Below are 18,883 nucleotides of genomic sequence, written 5' to 3'. Positions count from 1 at the left end.
ACAGAACAAGGTTTATCCCACCCCCAACAAAAAAACAACATTTAAATCGGGGAAGCTGGTTGGAACGAAAGAGAAACAGATTCAGAAGATCCATTCGGAGCAGAAACTGGATGCTCGAGCAGATCCCCCCGGCTTGGTTTCTTTAGGCTGAATCCTCCACTAAGGTGTCTCAGCTCAACCCCCACAAGACTGGGCTCTTGGTTGCTGGTGTCTCCGTGTCCTGGCTCTTTGTCCCTCTAAACTTGTCTTCTTAAAAGTTAACTTTTTGTATAGTTAAGTGGCAAAAGTCTAACTTAAAGTTCAGAACTACTTTTCCCCAAAGGAGTCTTTGCCTCCGTGGCCCCATTTCAGAGGCGGCAAGTCTTTACCTGGCTCTCTCTCTCTCTCTGCCCCAGGCTTTTTTCTTCTCTTTCAAAACTACTAAGAACGCCGATTCCAAAAGTTCACAGACCTCTCCTCTGGCCTGAAGCGACCCTCTGTGCCCTCACTCCTCTCTTATGCTCTAGTGCTTTCTTTGCTGCTACCCAGATTTCCATTCCTTCCCCCTCACTCCCCCAGGTCTTCCCTTCCTTTTTGCTCCCTACCCTTTATGTTCCTCACCCCATCTGGCTTTTATTCTTTGCCATTCCTCTCTGCACATCACGCCCACCCTCATCACACCCAGCTGACTTTCCCACGAGGAGGTTGACCGTTCTGACATGCGTTACATCCTTGTGACAGTTTAAAAGGCTTGTGGGGCCAGTTCAAAATGTTTTTAATTTGGCGAGTCAAATTTAGCCCTGCTTCAATGCTGCCGACGTCGGTGGAGTTGCTCCCACCTCCAGCAGTGCTGAATGTAGCTCCAGGCTTTCCAAATATAAACACAGCAAAACTGCTGTGATTTAAATTTTCACACAAACAAACCACATAAATAGAAGCGCTTTCATATTTAGGGGAGTGCCGGCAAATAGGTTAGGTCCAGACATTAAGCCAAGAGGCTTTACAAAAAACTTGAAATATTTTTTATACGAATTTGACAGGCTACATTTCTCTGCAAGGCTTGCCACCCAGTTGCTTTAGCACCGTGTTAAAATTAAAATTAAAGCTGCCCAGAAAGTAATATTAACTCGCTAGCTTTTTGTGCTGTCCAAACCAAACGCAAGGTAACAGCAGATAGGGCAAACTCAATTAGATGTTTCATAGCCTTCAAAAGATGAAGTTCCACTAGTAATATAGGGTAGGACATTTCCTTTTTAAGGGTATGAAGCCACATTAGATATGCCCTAAAATGTAAAAGGCAAGAAGTGCCACTGGCATCGAAGAAAGTTGTTTTTTGTAAGGTAAGCAGAAATTTTAGGATTTTTTAGTATTACTTTGTCGTTATAAATCTGAGAACCAAAGAAATCTAAATACAACAACAAATCCTTATCCAACCAAAAGGAATAAACCTGCAAGACCATTTTTTTTTTTTCCAGGAAAAAGCCTAGTAAAGTAAGCTTGCTATATGTGAAGCAGCTGAATTTTTCAGCAGTTGCAGGTGTCACACAGAGCAATTTATATCACATGATTAATACCTCAGCTTACAAGTAAGTTATACTAATTACATTAAATTGACAAATACCTGATTAATTCCACGCTTCCTTTTTCTGAGCAGCAGGAACAAGAACAAGGCTCATTAACATGCCACTGACAATGCATTTTTCAGTTCATAAAGAAAGAAAAAAAAAAAAAGGAAATGCAATAAAAGGAAGGCTCAAACTAATCTATTCCCAGTAGACTGCAAGTCACAGAGAGTGGGAAGATAGCTGATACCCTACTTTCTAGCTCCTGAAGATACCACGCAGATTAAAAAAAAAAAAAAAAGTTATATCGTTTACAAATAGCTTTAATGAACAACCTGGCATCTGGCTGGAAATCCTAAGGAACAGGCAGAGAGATCTGCATAGAAACAAGCCACATAAATAGCAGAGTCTCTGACAAAGGAACACCAAGAAGGGTATTGCCACTGACGAGCAGGGATCCAGAATCAAAAAGCAAGACGGTTTCTGGGTGAATTGACTAGAGAGAAGATCTAGCGCTTGCGAAGCCAAAACTTGAAGAGCTATACCCATCTGCAGACCATCCATTAGAGAAGGACAACACTTCACCCTAAGCAAACGCAAGATATATAAAGATTAAGAGGAGGAGCTGTTTGGAAGGGTAATAAAAAAAAGCAATAGAGAAAACCCTAATTATATTAAAGACTCCTCTGATAGACTCAGCTCAGAGCACACAGAGACAGATAACTCCTCTGGGCACCAAGCTGTGCCTCCAAGGTCAAGATATTGTTGAAGCCTAAAAAAAGAGCAGATCCCTTTGGTCAGAAATTTAACATGAAAAAAGATGCTGAATGGAGGATGAAAAGAAAGACCAGAAAAGCCTTGAGAGCTGCCTGGAGAAATGCACACTAACCTCTCTCATTGGCATATGAGCTCCTTATAATACAATATAAATACAAATAAATAATTGAAACAGAGGACCCCAATGCTCTTAATGTCAAAGCTGCTTAATCATATATGAATGAGAACAAGATGGAGATTCTTCTTTGGGACTTAATCCCTACCCTTGTCACAAACAGGTATAGAAAATTATTGAGATGTTTTCATTATGGCAAGACTACACGGAGGAGATAAGTCTTCAATCTGTCTTGGCATAAAGCCTTACAGAAGAGAACCCGACAAAGAAATCCCCATCTCCTGATCCAAGTAACGATTGATATCTTCCACTCTTCTAAGCTAGGGGAGGCACAAGCATCTTGTTAGGGTTTGGCTGCAAAGGAAAACAGTCCCCTTCCTATTTCTCTCCTTTCACTCCCTCAGACTCAACTCATGCCAAACAATAAAATAATAGTTGAATCCCATCCTTAGATTTACTCTCACCTCCTTCCTCAACCTCTAACAGCTAAAAGACCAGATAGAGAAGGGAATCAGAGGGCAGAATTTGGCCACTGGCGTATAAAAGAGTACTTTATAAAGGGGGATAAAAAAAGAGCAAACCTTCGAAAGACCTCTTAAAAGGCAAAGAAACAATGACCTTGAGCTAGAAGTACACTGCACTATATCGTGGTAATGCCAATACTGAACAAACATCACCTGGATTCTCAGCTGCCTTCCAAGTATAACATCAAAAAGCCGTGTACCTATCAGTGTATAAATCAAATTGTGCGCAACCTACCAGGGCACAGTACTACCTGCGTGTCACATGCCACGAATCACATCGAAATAGGAATCCTACACATGCTCTTTCTGTTAAATGGATGCCGTTTTCTCAAATATCAGTATTTTAGACATCTGCCTAATCTTGCACCAAAACAGCTGCTTTGATGGAAAGATTACAGTTTGCATTTTGCACAACTCTTTGAAAATATAAAAGTACTCTATAAGCGATCAGAATGATTATTCATGAAGAGCTGTCAGGGGAAAGGGAAAGGCTTTCCCGTGGGTGCACCGCTATAGTACAGCATATTTGACCGGAGGCTAAAGCTCTCTCTCTCTCCTCACTGTGGAATATGAGACGTATAATCTATTTGTCCTCCCGGATTTTTCTTCTTTCCATCTAATTAGAATATTGTTTCCAAACGACGCCTGACAGCAAGTAGGCAATGCAATTGAAAACATGTACACAGATGTGGCTTGGGTTATACCATCTCTAAATATTATAGGCTTCAAAAGTGGCAGTCTGATGCCAGCTGGAGGAAAAAAAAAACAAAAAAGGCGGCTCAGAAGGGCATTCTTCAATCACAATCCCATAAAGACTGGCATCAGGCTCAAATTCCTCACCCCTCTGTCTGATTTTCAGGGAGATGCACAGGACAGGACAGGACTGGCTATTTTGTACCAAAAAAAGTTTAGAGGCTGAACAAATTCATCAGCTGTGGTACGGTACAGCTTGGAAAAGACTATTCATATCAGAGGTAAGAGACAAAAAGCAATTTGACAATTGCTTAGCATTCCAGCCTGCATCTCTGCTAATGCAACTCCACAGGAAAGATGAATAAAAATGGCTGTCTCTACTGTAAACCCACATTGTGAAGTTTAACGACTGCTTGAATAAGTACCCTGTCATTACTGTAATACTCTCTGGGCAGCAGTTAGAACTCAAAAGGTAATAAAGAACAGGATTCAGAAGCCTTGTCTTCATTTCATTATAGACATCCACATTTTTTCCTGGTGAAGTTGTGGCTCGGGCATGGGTAGGCAACCTTTGTTTAGCTGTAAACTACTTACCACTTGGAGATAACAGCAAGGGAGTTCTGGCATGCTAACAAGACCATGTAGCCAGGATCCCTGCAGGGCTCATGCATACTCTGATTATCATCATATGCTGAAGCCAATGCTGCTGCGTCGTCACTGCTCTTGTTGCCCAGTCTAGATAGGTGGGTTGATCTCGCCTTCATTTTGCTAAGAACACCGGTTGGATGCATCCTTGTAAGAACAGACATTAAAACGGTAACCGAGTCTCGCCAAGTTGCAGGTTAACGTGTTGTTAGAGTGTTATCACGCTAATGACTCCAGCTTGCCTTGCTGTATACCAAGTGCTGAAAGCAGACCTCTTTTCCCCAGGTGGACGTGGAACAAGCACTGATGCTGGTGACAATCCCAGCCAAGAGAACTTATGTTAACTGCCGACGGCGGCATTAAGTACTACTCAAAGAGACACGTACTATATTCATTTTGTATTTGATAGCACCCAGAAGCATGCGAGGGGTCTGCCTCGAGGAACTTGAATTCAAATCCCAGACGTGATGCAAGAACTGCAGGAGACGAGCAGGAGTGAGGAGGTAGACGGATACCCGCAGACGCTTAACAGGACATGGTTGTCTTGGGGAACTCTGTCATTACTTCACGCATCTAAAACTAAAGAAGACTTTGACGATAGCCGAAGGACAAACTAGTGATGCCTGAAGACTGGCCTCTAAACCCATCACTAGACGCCTCCGTGACTTGGCTGAGTATCGGTGGTGTTGAGCAACTAGATGTTCACAGAGGAACCAAGTCAGTGCTCAGCATCTCGGAAAGCCAGGCTCCTTAAGGTAGATTGAGGGGCTTGTAGGTAAGCACGCATGTTTCAGCCAAAGGTCATTTACTGATTCATTTATCACTAGCAACTATTCCAAAAGGATTTAAATGATATTGTTGGAGATTGCTTGAGAAACCTCCCAGTGATAGGAACAACCTGGCATGGGAGCAGAGCTGAATTGCAACAAACAATTAGCTTAAACGTACAAGGGGACAGGACATTATGATCATTTGGCTGGTCAGACTGCGACCGATTAGATCAATTTTCCTTTGTTAAAAAAAATAAATTATTTATTCTCAAAGTAATTTCTAAAAAACCCTTTTGCACAAAGCCTTTCCAACCATCTCCTGACAAGTACAATGTATTCTTTTTGAAGGAGAGTGTCTGTAATATCAGATGTGGAAAATGACTGAAATGGACTAATTAGGATTTTCCACGGAGTACGAGTGGGAGGCACCGATGCCATCCCATTTCAGGGGGGAGTTGGGAGTTTGACTCCTTTGCAAATTCCAGTGTTAGCAACTTATACCAACACCCGAACATTTGTGACCTCTCCGAGCTTCGTATCCTGTGACAACTCCCCTCTTTCCTCCTTCCCCCCCAACCAACCAACCAAGTTAAGTTCTTCAGTCATCGTTGCACAGAAACTCAAGGCTGTCTGATTTTTTAGTCTCACTCCTTCGGCTAGAAACATCAAAATAAGATCAACCAAATCTCTAATTAGCACTCTTTGCACTTTGTATTGACCCACTCAATACATTATCCAGTGGGTCCCAAGACTGCAAATTCACTTAACAACATGTAATTGTGTCACCAACAATACTGAATATATTAACAAGCAACGTTAACTTTAACATTTGGGCCACCTGACTTATATGAGGAGAAGTGGAGGGAACTGGACTTATTTAGTATGACGAATGATGTAGTTGGGGCTGGTCCTGCTTTGAGCAGGCGGTTGGACTAGACGTGACCTCCCGAGATCCCTTCCAACCCTCATTTTTCTACGATTCTAAAAACTGAGGGGGGATTTGATTGCAGCCTTCATCTACTTGAAAGGTGGCCACAAAGAGGATGGAGCCGGGCTGTTCTCAGTGGTGGCAGATAACACAACAAGGAGCAACGGTCTCAAGTTGCAGCCAGGGAAGTTTAGGTTGGATATTAGGAAGAACTTTCCGACTAGCAGGGTAGTAAAACACGGAAACAGGCTACACAGAGAGGTTACAGAATCTCCACCCTTGGAGGTTTCTAAGACTTGGGTAGACAAAGCCTTGGCTGGGATGATGTATTTGGGGCTGGTCCTGCTTGGAGCAGGGGGCTGGACTAGATGTGACCTCCTGAGGTCCCTTCCAGCCCTCGTTTTCTATGATTCTGTGATTTTCTTTCCCATTAACTGGGGCACAATTTCATTTTCATAACCGTAAAGAGTGCATCTCCTTTTCTAGAATGGGCAGCTGGTCTATAGTCAAGCAGGACGCCTCTGCTCCTTGAGGCTTCGGAGAGGACTCAAACGAAGCACAGCCATAGAATATGGAATCAACACGCTTCAGAGGTGATGTCACACAAGCAGGTTTGGATTCAAATGCCCGCAGGCTGAAGTGCTGGCCACCGAGCAACTTTCTCATCCCTCCTTAGCCAGAATGGAGGCCTCAGAGAGTGGAGGAGAAAGGCTTTGCCGAGTGGAGAAGGTGAGTCTTGAAGAAGGGCACACCCGGTAGGAAATAGATATGGGAAAGTCAAAGTACCAAAGTGGGTATGATATGGCTGGCTAGAGGCGTAAAGTGGAAACGCTAGGGGAAAAAAGTCACTATAAAATCGAGAGTCCTCTGACGTTGCCAAAAGACTTGTTTGACTTCAGTGGAAGGGGCCAGGGCTTATCGCAATCTATTGTTTGTAATCGGGGATTTCTATTTAATAGTTGAATTCCCATTCCTATTTGGTTAGTGTAATACGGGACAAATAATATTATCTATGAAATGTCCTTTGTATCCAACGCAGGCTGGCTTTTCAGTTAAGGAAGTCAGGTGCCCAGCTCCCACGATACCACCGAAAACCCCACCCTAAATGCTTTTGACGGAGGCAGGAATAGTTCCTTATTCAAATTCTCAGCTTTGTGCTAGCATTTACTGTAGGCATCAATTAACCATAGTTGCAGAACTCATGTACTTCAAAGGACTAACATGGTAGTTTGGTCATTTGTAGACGGAGGAAGAGTATTTACTCAGCAACGGGAATGAGGCAACCTCTTCAAAGTGCAAGTCAAGTATAGCACCACTTGGACACCCCCTCATCCACTACACAGATGGCCTTGATCAAGACTCCTTTAAAATTGTGAGATATTAAATAGAATTTAGCTGTAGAAATGCAAAGGACCTCTCTTATCCCTTCCTTATAGAGAGAGGAAACAGCTGCAGAAATCTGAAGGAGAAGGAACAAAAAAAAATACAAACTTCCTTCTGTGTGCTGCAAATGTTTGTCTTCTCATCATCTTTCCCCCAACTATTCATTTACTAAGTCTCTCTTTTAACACATTTCTAGTCACGTCTCTGACAATTACTTACTTTGTAGCTTTGGGCAAGTCGTTTAGATCTATATTTTCTGAAAAGCCCGCTACCTTCTTCTGACCCAGATTCCAGATGTTCAAATTTAACAACTTGGGGCCTTGATTTTTTCCAAAAATGCTAAATATCTGCAGCTTCACCCATTTCTACTAGAGTTGTGGATACATAACACTAAGGCCTAACCCTCACGTTTGAAGTTGGATACCCCCCAAAAAAAGAGCGCTCACAATTACTGGACAGTTTTGATGATGTTTTCCTTCAATAAGGCTATTTATATGGTACAAAAATGGTGATAACTATATATAACAACTGATAAGACTGATGGTGGACTTACCGCTTTGCAGATTCAAAGCAGCTGCTCTGTGGCCATAGATTCTTGTTCAATATTTACTGGAAGACACAAGTCAATGTTTCTGGGGCAGAGCAGGGCACAGGTACATGGGATGAGGTATATTTTAAATTAGAATTTAGACTTTGACTTATAGCAAAGGGTAATTTCCTCTCCTCTGCAAATCCTCCAATCCTTCCCCTTATAATTCCTGACAGGCAAGACTGACTTGTGGAATTTAAAATGCATTCTGAGAACGCACAATTGAGCTTACGGGGCTCCACCATACAGAACAATTAAAGCAACTCCTAACATTGTCCCAATGATATTTCCTAACTATAACAAGCATTAGATGCGTTTTGAGCAGAAAACGTAAGCGAGTTTATTTTATAAAGGGAATTTAAACAGCTGCTGTCAGTCATTGAATTTCGAGTAATAAACCTGCATTTTGTCTCATCAAGCTCTGTATTTTTCCCAGTGCAAGGAGTTCCTGAGACCCTTTAAGAAATCTCTTCGCAAACTGGATTTGCCTCAGGATCTCCCCAAAGACAAAAAACTCAAGTACACTAAGAAAAGCTTGACCATACTTGGGGATCACATCAATATGTTCCTTCAACATTACTGCAAATCCTGGGAACTCAAACACTGGGAAACGTAAGATAATTCTTTAATGCATCAATGATGATACACTTGGAGTAATATCCCTTTATGTGGAAGGTCGGGTCAAAGGTTTAAGTGCAACACTGACAGCTGTGCGAATGGGATTATGGCCCTCACTAAGTCCAACATACCAGGGCCATTTGGATGTCACTTAGCTTCACACTTCCAGAAGCCTACGCTAATGTTGGGTGATCACTTTAAATCAGCTCTTAGATGCTTAGCCCCCAGAATTTTCTTCCACGGAGACCTGTGGGTACATGTCAACTCTTAAAAATGCCTAATTTTGGCAAGCCTCTTTGGTTGACCTCATGGATGAGTCACTGGGTTTTTCTCCAGTGCAAAAGTACCGTGAATCATAACTTGAGTCCTGTCTACACACAAAATCCCCTAACCTTGAGTGTGTTGGTACATTTAACTTGGGTGGACTGGCCTCGTCAGGGACGTAGGCCAAAACTCAATCAAGCACAACTTGTCGTTTGTTAACACAGCCAGCTCCTCAGCACAGTGACAAGCCGACACACCTTGAGCACCACTAGTTTTCCAGTGCAGAAAATCCCTCATGTGCCTGGAGTTGAAAGAGAAGTTACCACAGTGCAAAAAAGCCATGGGATATGTCCTCAGAAGTCGTGATACCACATAGGAGAGTGTGCTGTGCTGGTGTGGACGTGTGATTTGAGCTTTGCTGTACAACACAGTTGCTGTCACTCAGGCTAGGATAAGCTGAGAGCAGCCTAGACTTGCCCTGCATGTATGAGGGTCAATGAATGCAATAGTTGTAAAAGTAATAATACTTAATTTATATATGGTATTCATATACGTAGGGTATTTCCGATATAAGCAAGCCTACCATACTATCCAGAAGTGCTTAATCGAAGGTTTATTTACCTTATGAAGTCCATCCAGTCAAATGGCCTGGCTTCATCACTGGTAGTAACTCCAGCGATACAGGATCTACATAGCAATGTGCGACTTAATTCAATGGCATTATACGAAAGGCGAATATAAACCATGGTATAACAACGCCTAGCATTACCAGAAGCAACCCCAGTCTGCGATGGCTGAATGAGCTTCATGGCAATAATATTTTCTCTTTTAGAAGAGTTATAGGCAACGGGGAGGCTGGTTTATTGGAATAAGGAAGGGCCTCAAGAGTAATGCTGGACATACTGACTTGGAGATCTATCAGATGCATGTGTTTCTGCTTGGCCTGGAACTAAAGAATGACCCATCCCATTTGTTGTGAGGAACCATGCTCTGCAGTTTATAAGCTTACAAAATTGTTTAAAAATCCTATATGAAGAAGTATAGAAGAGGCAGATAGAAATTCTTACTAAATAATGCTAAAGAGGTGGGGGTGGAATATTTTGCATTCAAGCATGTTCCTTCACTCAACTATTCCTTCCTCTAGGATGCTGTGGAGATTCGTGTCTCTTTTCTCAGAGCTTGATGCAAAACAGCTGCGTAAGCTATACAAATACAGTAAGAACAACCAAATGGCTAAGTTTCTGGTAAGAACCATGCATCAGTAGGGGAGTAAAGAGGGACATGCATCTTGTTTTTCCTGCATTACCCGTTTGAAGAGATATCTACGCCATGCAGACGTCTTCTATGACTTAGATAAAAGTTGGGGAGAAATCCTGGTCTCACTGGCCTAACTCCAATGGAGTTCCATAGGGTCAGGATTTCATCCTAGGACATGCAAGCATTTCACATCATCCAGTGTCCCAAGGGTTTAAAAATGTTGAAATAATCTTTGAATTCAAATAAAATCTCAGCTCCCCAACACAATCCAATAGCCTAGCCCCAGCTATATTAATTCTTGCCAGAGAAATGGAACCAAGACATTGCTTCAGACACATTGGACTCCAAAGTGTTAATCAATTTACAGGCATTCATAGACCAACATAAATACACATCTTGGTCATAGGCTGAATAACTTAGAGTAATTCAGAAGTGAATGGTCCAAAGAAGTGTACTGCTGCATTGCTTTTAAAACAGAATTAAGAGACTCAGATTTGTGTTTTCCCTGGGCATTAAAGAAAATAAGACACTCAGGTTCAAAAATGTTTAGTGCCTTGATCTTGCTCAACTTTTGGGGGGGCACACGATTGTTTGTTTCCTGTTGGAAAGAGAGCCTTGCTCACCTTGTATCTGGAAAGGGGAAGGAGTGAAACGAGAGTTGAAGCCGTAGGTCTAGAGCCATTTCATTCCCATTCAGAACACAAAGTGACCAGTGTCTGCCAGATATTTCTTTATGTTCTTAATCTGCAAAAGAATAAAATGACTCCAAACTGAGACCTTCAAAGGATGAAAAATTAAATCAAACTGCTCTTAGATGTGCTAAACAAGTGGTTCCCAACCTGTGGCCCAGTCAGCAACACTGCTGCGGCCCATGTGATATCCCATTAAAACGTTTTTTAAATGGATACACAGGAAGTAAGTTGCGTGGGTGCAGCCCACAACACATTGAGAGCTGCAAGTGTGGCCCACTGTGGCAAATAAAGTTAAGAACCACTGTACGAGGCAGTAGCCTTGTAACTAGCATTAGAGTCGTTAAATGCTCCCCAGGGGTCTGGAATCGAGACCAGATCTAGGATCTTTATTCACCTGGCGCAACCGACTCTCCACAATCAGTGAAGTCATCGGTGTAGCGGACCAGGAGACCGTTTTCTCAGGGGCTGGTCAACAGCTGCACAACTAACTCCACCGGTAGCTAACATCCATCACAAACCACATCAACTCCTGCTCCAACTGCAAAGCACATTTCTTTAACCTGCTTTTCTTAACAACCATAGTCATGGGTGTGTTAAAATAAAATACCCACTTAAAACCAGAAACTCTCCTGCACACATTCTTTTCCGAGAGAGAAGATAAAGGAAAGAACAATACATTACTGGGGTTAGTTATGCCACAGGAAGGGACTCCAGTGGCAGCTATGCTGACAAGTATGGTGCAAGAAAGTACATGGTATTTATATTTATACAGGATGTGGCAAGCTTCTATAAGAGTAGACTGTTTCCAAATAGACAAAGTGACAAACCAGTCATTATATAATGGCTGACAGACACCCTTTGTTATGTAGGACAAGTGGGAGAAAAGCATCTTTACCCTTTGTGTGTACGGAGAACAGTGGTAGATTTCAAACCCCTGCTACACCATCAACAACAGTCTGCAGATCAGAGCGGTATCATCATCATCATCACACTCTCTACAAAACATAAATAGATTATTTGGAAACAACTCATTATTTAGACGAGCGAGCATAAATATGCAAAACCAATATTGTAATTAGCAAGTGCTTGAGGTTGTCAGCATGTTAATTTGATATCTTTATGAGTTTCATTTGATCAGGGAGGCTATCAGAACAGCCAGCCAAACTTACTCATCACGCTTCTTCTAGGTCAAAAACCAAGATTCCCGTTTCTGATCCATTACGTGCCATGACTGCTGACACATTCAGCCCTGCTTAAAAACGTACCCGTCTCAATTCAGCCAGACAGAGTTAGCTGGCTGAATTTTAAATTATGAGTTTTAAATTAATACATCCACGAAGAATATCAAGCAAATGTAAAGCATCATTAGAAACAAAATCACATTTAGCACAAACACTAAAATGCAAAGATTTCTTTGCATAACCCCAGCCCCAGGCAGCAGTCTCAGTGAGGCTGTGTACAAACCGAGCGGGGGAGATAAGTCAACACAAAATAGATCCAGTTGCAAGATGGCTATTCCTTTTAGTTCGTTTTTGCTTTCCGATGCAGTGTGGACCGGGTTTCACAGCACAGGCTGGGCCCCTCCTGCAAACCTCAGGGCGTAACACTTTAAATGGTGGGCACAACTCTCATCGAAACACTTGATTCCAGGATCTGGGGCTTTAAGATGTTAAGCATTGTGACGCCCGACAGCCCTGGAATAAGGGCTCGATGCAAAACTTTATAGGACGGCTCAAAATAGTTTAATTGACGAGGTTTTACGAGTCGTTCCTACATAACACTGTTATTACATTGCTGTCCATTTTTATTGGTTCGATGGCTGTTGAGTTCGATAGAACTTTTACGTGGTGCACGGCCTTAGACGTCTGCACGTAGCCGATCAGCGGAGCGCTTCTGCATATAGAAACCACCATAATCCCACAGTGACACCTGGTGGCATCAGAGATTCAAGTACCAGTGTTGGGTTTTTTTTGCAGAACGATGGGTGAAACCGCACTGATATGTGCAAGCGCATTTGCCTGAGCTCGTAGTGAACGTGGCCCAGGCAATGCAGCAAAGCAAACTGAGCAGCTCATGTGCAGTTTCTCTCTATGAAAGATTACATTACTTCCTTGTAATGTGTATCCTCAGAGCATTTCTGGATTTAAATCAGGATCCACGCATTTTGGGTCCTGGGATAGATAGGATCCAGATGTACAAAAACGGAGTCACAGAAGCAACTTGGCAGTTAGCAAAGTAGTTTTGATCTTTTAGCTTACTAAGGCTTTTATGTTTGGAAAGAAAATGGGTTCCTTGCAGAGGGCCAGGGAATTGTATGCTAAAGTAAAGCTCCATTTATTTTTATTTTTTTTCAGATCCCCCTACTTTTCCCCTCAACTTCAAAAATCCAGGTTCTGATCTATACAACAGGGAGCCTAACTCCCAGAGTAGGGCTCAGTGAGGAGTTTCATGAAGGAAAGTGAACTACACCTTAAACCAGGGGTAGGCAATCCCCAGCATGGGTGCCAAAGTGTAGCACTCAAAGACATTTTGCTTGGCATGCATGCCTCTGGGTGGATGGCTGGGATTGGGCCAGGCTGTATGGCCACAAGGGTCAGGCCCTTTGTGGCTCCCGCACCATCCGTCCCAACATTTTGCAAGTTGAAGTGGTGGGTGCTCTTGGCACTCTGCCCAAAAACCTTGCTAACCCCTGCCTTAAACCCCGAATCTCACTCTTAGAAGCATCTCATCTAACTTGCTTTGAAAAACAGGACTAGAGTTAGCCATGAGAGTTTCCCTGCAATGAGATGGCACATTATAGTTGGTCATTTTAAATAGCACCTTGACACGGTATATGACATTTTGTTCTGTTTTAAAGAAGTTATACTGTAGTTCAGAAAACCCCGACTCAGATCCACTTCCTGAAAACGCCACATTGCTGAAGCTGTATGACGCATGGGGACTCCACAGAGATGAAAACAACATGCAAGAGAGTCGGACTGAGTCAGAGTCGCCACAAACCAGCCTACACGGTGACCAAGAGGCAGCAAGCATAACAAAGAGGTACTGCAGCAACAGGACACTAGTAATAGCCGATAGCACACAAAATATGCACCAAGCACAGCATCTCTGACAACTCAGGTGTGGATGAACAAGACAGTCAATAGTGGAAACACTCACAAGATGCAATATTAGGAAGCAGAACATACACCATTTTTTTTTTCCTAGTGAAAAAATAAGTATGGGGATGAGGACAATACCGACAGGGACTTATGCACCACAAGACAGTGCTAGCGAGGGAGGAGATAGCCGCTCGCCAGCCCTGTGGCTGAGCATTTGTCTACATCGCCAATTGAATAGTTAAGCTGGTCTGCCCACGCTAAGCTAGATGGTCTGAAAGCATATGTGGTTTGCTCTGAGGCTCAGATTAGGAGGAAGCTAACAATGTGCGTGCCAGAGTATACACATTCCAGGAACGTCCAGACCAGGATGCACAAACCTGCCAGCTGATTCAAGTTAATCAGAAAGCGGTTCGCTCCAGGGACACTGCTACTGCAGACCTACCCGAAGAGGGAGAAGGGAGGATTCCTTCCTACCTCTGCGCTACTTGCCTGTAGCAAACCCGAGTTTTTTAGGGAGTTGGGGGGGATAGGGGGTGTTGGGAATTGATACCACACAGTTATTTTCAAGGTGTTAGGATCTTGCAATCAGTTCTGCAGACGTCCCCTCTTCCCTCATTCTTTCACCTGCATACTACCTACCCTTCCTCCTGCTTTTATTCTTTCCCCCGCCATCTCCCTCAACTGTCCTCCATTCGCCTTATGGAGCACCACCCTCTGAAAAAGAGCCAGTGCAGGAGAACACAACTGAGATACTGTCAGCAGAGCACAGCAGTGGAAGAAGATGCAAATAAAAAAAGTGCTTAAAAGATGAAAATATGTATGAACCAGGCAGGGAGCATCATCTAGAGAACCAGCACAGGGCAAAAGAACCAGAGACCAGCTGACTCAGTTTGTAATATAGAGACGCCCTTCTCTGTGTAGTTTCTCCTTCTCTCAAGACAGCTGTTTGGGTCACATATAGCTGTGAAGTACATTGGAGATGGAAAGCTCTATAAATACAAAGTACAGTTTCAATGAATATTTAACCAAGCATGCCAAGAATTTGAAATTGCTCTCCACTTGAAATCAGCTGTCAGCAGTCATTACTTACGACTGGCATCATCTGTTTCATGGGTTGAGATCTCTAAATTTTTGTAATGCGTAGAATTGGCTACAATAAGGAATGGAACCATCTAATGAAGGGCTCCAAAATATACGGGTCTCATTTTGTGACTTGGTGGCTAGGGGCATAATCCACTTTAATTTCCTTTGTTGGCTAGAGCACACTACCCTCCTTTCTTATAGGAGTTATTTTATGGATCTTTTTTAGCTGCTGTCAGACATCTTCAAACAGCAACAGAAAGCGAGCAGCTGATATCTACAGAACCACTAGAGCAAGCACCTTGGACAAAACCCCCAGAGATACAGTGCCACAGAAACCACGAGATCTTCCCTACAACCCGAACTTCTTTAAAAAGTAAAGAAAACACAACAAACACAAAAGCTCCCAGGGATTCAGAGTCACATAGCAACCAGTAGCTACCAAAGCTGGATCTTAGAAAAATTAAAGAATGCTTATAACATTTCAGATGACATGGGCTTATCTATAAATACTTTGGTGTTCGTAACAGCTGTATCACACACCAATTGAAATATCTTGTTTTAATCATGCTTATTGGAAAACAGCATTTACATTTATAGCACCACAGCATCTAATATTTTCGAAGCAACTAGTTAGTAGAGAAACGTATAGTGGGTACACCGTACCTTTCCTTCTTTCTTCTAACGCGAGCAGGGTCTGTCACCCATCCAGATTTACACATGTGCATGTTTCCAACCCTCCATATGGCCTGCAGCCATCCTGACCAGGTCTAGAACAGAACCATCATGGGGAAGAGAGGCATTTCCAAAAGCATAGGTTTGATGCAAAAATCAAAACATCTGCACATGTCTGCTATTTCCAGCTCCACCGGGCAAATAATGGTCATCAGCCAACAACAGCATTCTCTGGAGATATCACTGCTGCCATCCACTAGCCCATGATTAATTTGCAGTCCTGTTTTCTACTGCTGTTCAGTAGAGGACGGCTAAGTTACTTTTAACAGAATTATACTCTAGAGCGAAAGAGCTATACTATATAAAGGCTTGAGATGGTTTTACTGGCTACAGGCACATGTACAGCTGTATAGTGTCCACTGAAGTCAAGAGGAGCCTCTCCATTGTCTTCACAGACCAAGCAGCTTAGATTCACCATGGCCAGGCAATCAACATGCTTGCTTGTCCCCCCCTCTTCTCTCCTCCTCCCGATGCCCCTGTGAAATGGAAAAGTAGCACGGCCAGGGGGTTGGAGCAGAGAGAGCTTAACTGAGGCTGCACGACGCCTCTACCGGAAGAGGTTTTGCTACATCTTTCTCTAGATTTCACTATATAGAACAGCAGATAAAGCAGACATGTAATATCCAGCTATAAATTCAATTAAAAGGGATTCCAGTGAAAATAAGCCATCTGTGTGAAGCAGAAATGGCTTGGCAGAACGTGATGAATTTTCCTAGAATAACTGTGTTGGAAATTTTGTTTTTTTCCTGGAGAGTTAACCTTCAGTTGGAAATATTTCAGCACTTCTGTTACAAAAACTGTGCATCAGGCTTAATGTTGGATGTAATCACATCAGAAAAATGCTATGTGCCCTAAAAACGTCATACTTGCTTAAAATAATGTTGAACACGGTTAAAGGCTGCACAGTCGAGGAGTTTTATTCTAAGAATTATCTAGTAAACGTGGGGGTTATATCAGTTAAAGTGATGGCCTACCAGCAAGACTCCCTACCAGGTTTTTTTTTTTTACTTTCTCTCTTCAGGTTTTGGGGAGTTGGCCAACACTGATAGTATTAAAAACAGCTGGACAACTGCAAGAGATCTAAACTTGGATGCATCCATTTCTCAACTCAACTTTCTCTTCTTTGTATATAAAAATCAGCACCAGGGATTTGTGGAAACACTGTAAATAGTTTCAACATTAACTGAAATGGTTTCACAGATTAAAAAAAAAAAAATATATATATATATATGAATGCACAACATGGAGTATAATGAGTGAAAGAGCTGCAAGCAGAACCTAAGGGTAGTTTTATATTTACAGGTAAGCTATCACAGGAATGTATGAAGTCAGGCAAAAAGGCTGCAATATTCTTGTTACTTTTGGGTAATGTTAATTCAAATAAATAACCGTTTCTGCAGGATGTAGCATCACGGCAGTGACATCTGGTGGCCAACCAAGAATTCAGAGATTTGTATTCCCAACATGTATCCATGAACAGTATCCATCTTAGATATTTATACATGTTAGATGGAAGGAGCATATTTCTCCAAATTGCTCTTCTTGCTATTTCCCTTTAAAGTACATTTTAGTGTATGAATGAATAAGTGAGAAGTATAGAAATAATAGCCCAAGAACCATTTTTATCTGCAAAATACCTGTATACGCATACAGGCAGTTAATGAAAGTACAGGCTCCCTTCATATTTCCTGGCCCTTATAACTTTAACTCAACCTTGCTTTGGAGAAGTCGATCATAGACAGATCTTGTCCACATACCAGCTGTGGCACCCTGCATCCACAAGAGCATTACGTTATTGCTGCACGGTGTTTGGCACAGCTGTTCTGCCCAGGAAGAGCAGGGACATTTGTTAGAAGCCAGCCAAACACCATAACAGCGTAAACTCCTCATAGTCTATAGTATGATCAACAAAATAGCCTTATCCACCCAATCAGCCTTTTAGTTGTTTCTTCCTGCCTACCTATGTATGCCAGTAGCTTCCTCTTCACTAAATCTTCAGCTGCTGGCTATGCTTTTATAATCCTTCCAAAATGTCAACCTTTCCTCGGAGAAAGCAGAAGGAATTGGGAAAATATGTTTAATGCAGTCAAATAAATGATTAATGGAGTTTACATCATTCATTCATCTCAAAAAGCTATACTAACATTACAAAAAAGTTAAAACTTGGATTCCCCTTCAGCCCAGGAGATCCCAGTGACACAAAGGGGATTGCAAGACATGCAGAGATGAACAGGACTTGCAGAAGCTGTCCTGGCAAGTCCGTGAAAGAGCTAAGACAATTGTGTAAGCTCTTCAGAGCAGAGCCCGTCTCCCTGTACATGAACAGCGGCTACCGGATTCTAACTCTGCTACCGAAATACAGATGCAAGTTTTAAAAACAAAATCTCTTTTTGATCCACCTTGGAAGTGCATCATCCGTCTCAAACACTGAAACCCTAGAACACAAAATTAATCCAATCCTAGTCTAACCCCTGCCTCAGGCTGAATCATCCCTACCCAAACCATTATCTAAACTCTACATCAAACTACTGTCCACCCTGACACAACACAGGCCCTAATGCCTGAACCTGCCACACGTAAACCTGGGGAACCATAGCAGCCAACTTCTTCTATAAACCTTTGTAGGTCCCAGGCAGAGGGCTATGCCACCCACTGCAGATTAAGACAAATGCCCCCAGTCCCTACCAATCTGACCATGGAGTAAAATTCCTTTCTGACCCCAAATGTGGCATCAGTCTGTCCCTGAGCGGAGGGACAAGATGGTTTAGGCAGGGACCTCCGGCTTTGCTCCTAATAGGACCCAGCCCAATGGAAGTCTGCAGCCTTCACCGTAGCCCAGCGGTTCCCGACCTTTTTTGTACCAGGACCCAGCTGTAAACATCAATGGCCAGTCCCGACCCACTGCCCCTCACTCCCAACCTGCTGCCTCCAGCCCCCAGCGTGTGGGGCAGGAAGGACCCCAAACAGCCCCTCACAAGCTGGAACTCTGCCAGCCTGCACGGGAAAAGCCACGGTTTCCCACATTTTTCTCCTTTAAACAATAATCCATTTTTAAAGTTTTTTCATGACCCTTTCATATATTCCTGCAACCCACATTTGAGTCACGACCCACGGGTTGAAAAGCGTTGCTATAAAATCATATACAATAATTCCCTGAATTAAGGTCAATCT

The 18,883-nt window shown here is 42.7% G+C and overlaps 1 protein-coding gene across 1 annotated transcript; it reads left to right on the top strand.

Annotated features, from left to right (window-relative positions):
• The first annotated feature begins 6,674 nt into the window (after positions 1–6,674).
• Positions 6,675–15,369, top strand: CUNH17orf64 (chromosome unknown C17orf64 homolog). The gene is made up of 6 exons (XM_006016127.1): positions 6,675–6,722; positions 7,237–7,365; positions 8,402–8,577; positions 9,992–10,091; positions 13,654–13,838; positions 15,207–15,369. Exons 1-6 carry the CDS (start codon positions 6,675–6,677, stop codon positions 15,355–15,357), a joined length of 789 nt encoding a protein of 262 aa, XP_006016189.1. The 3' UTR covers positions 15,358–15,369.
• The last annotated feature ends 3,514 nt before the right edge of the window (positions 15,370–18,883 follow it).

This window comes from Alligator sinensis, unplaced genomic scaffold (assembly GCF_000455745.1).
Source record: "Alligator sinensis unplaced genomic scaffold, ASM45574v1 scaffold118_1, whole genome shotgun sequence".
In the NCBI taxonomy this organism is placed as follows: Eukaryota; Metazoa; Chordata; order Crocodylia; family Alligatoridae; genus Alligator; species Alligator sinensis.
Note: the sequence above shows the minus strand (reverse complement) of the source record. Positions and strands in the feature narration are given on the sequence as shown.

Bases quoted from the DNA above. Each gene is read 5' to 3' on its own strand.
- CUNH17orf64 (XM_006016127.1), top strand. From the start codon at position 6,675: ATGGAGGCCTCAGAGAGTGGAGGAGAAAGGCTTTGCCGAGTGGAGAAG. The intron at 6,723-7,236 runs GTGAGTCTTGAA...GGTCATTTGTAG, and splicing joins GGCTTTGCCGAGTGGAGAAG to ACGGAGGAAGAGTATTTACT. The intron at 13,839-15,206 runs GTACTGCAGCAA...GATCTTTTTTAG, and splicing joins GCAGCAAGCATAACAAAGAG to CTGCTGTCAGACATCTTCAA.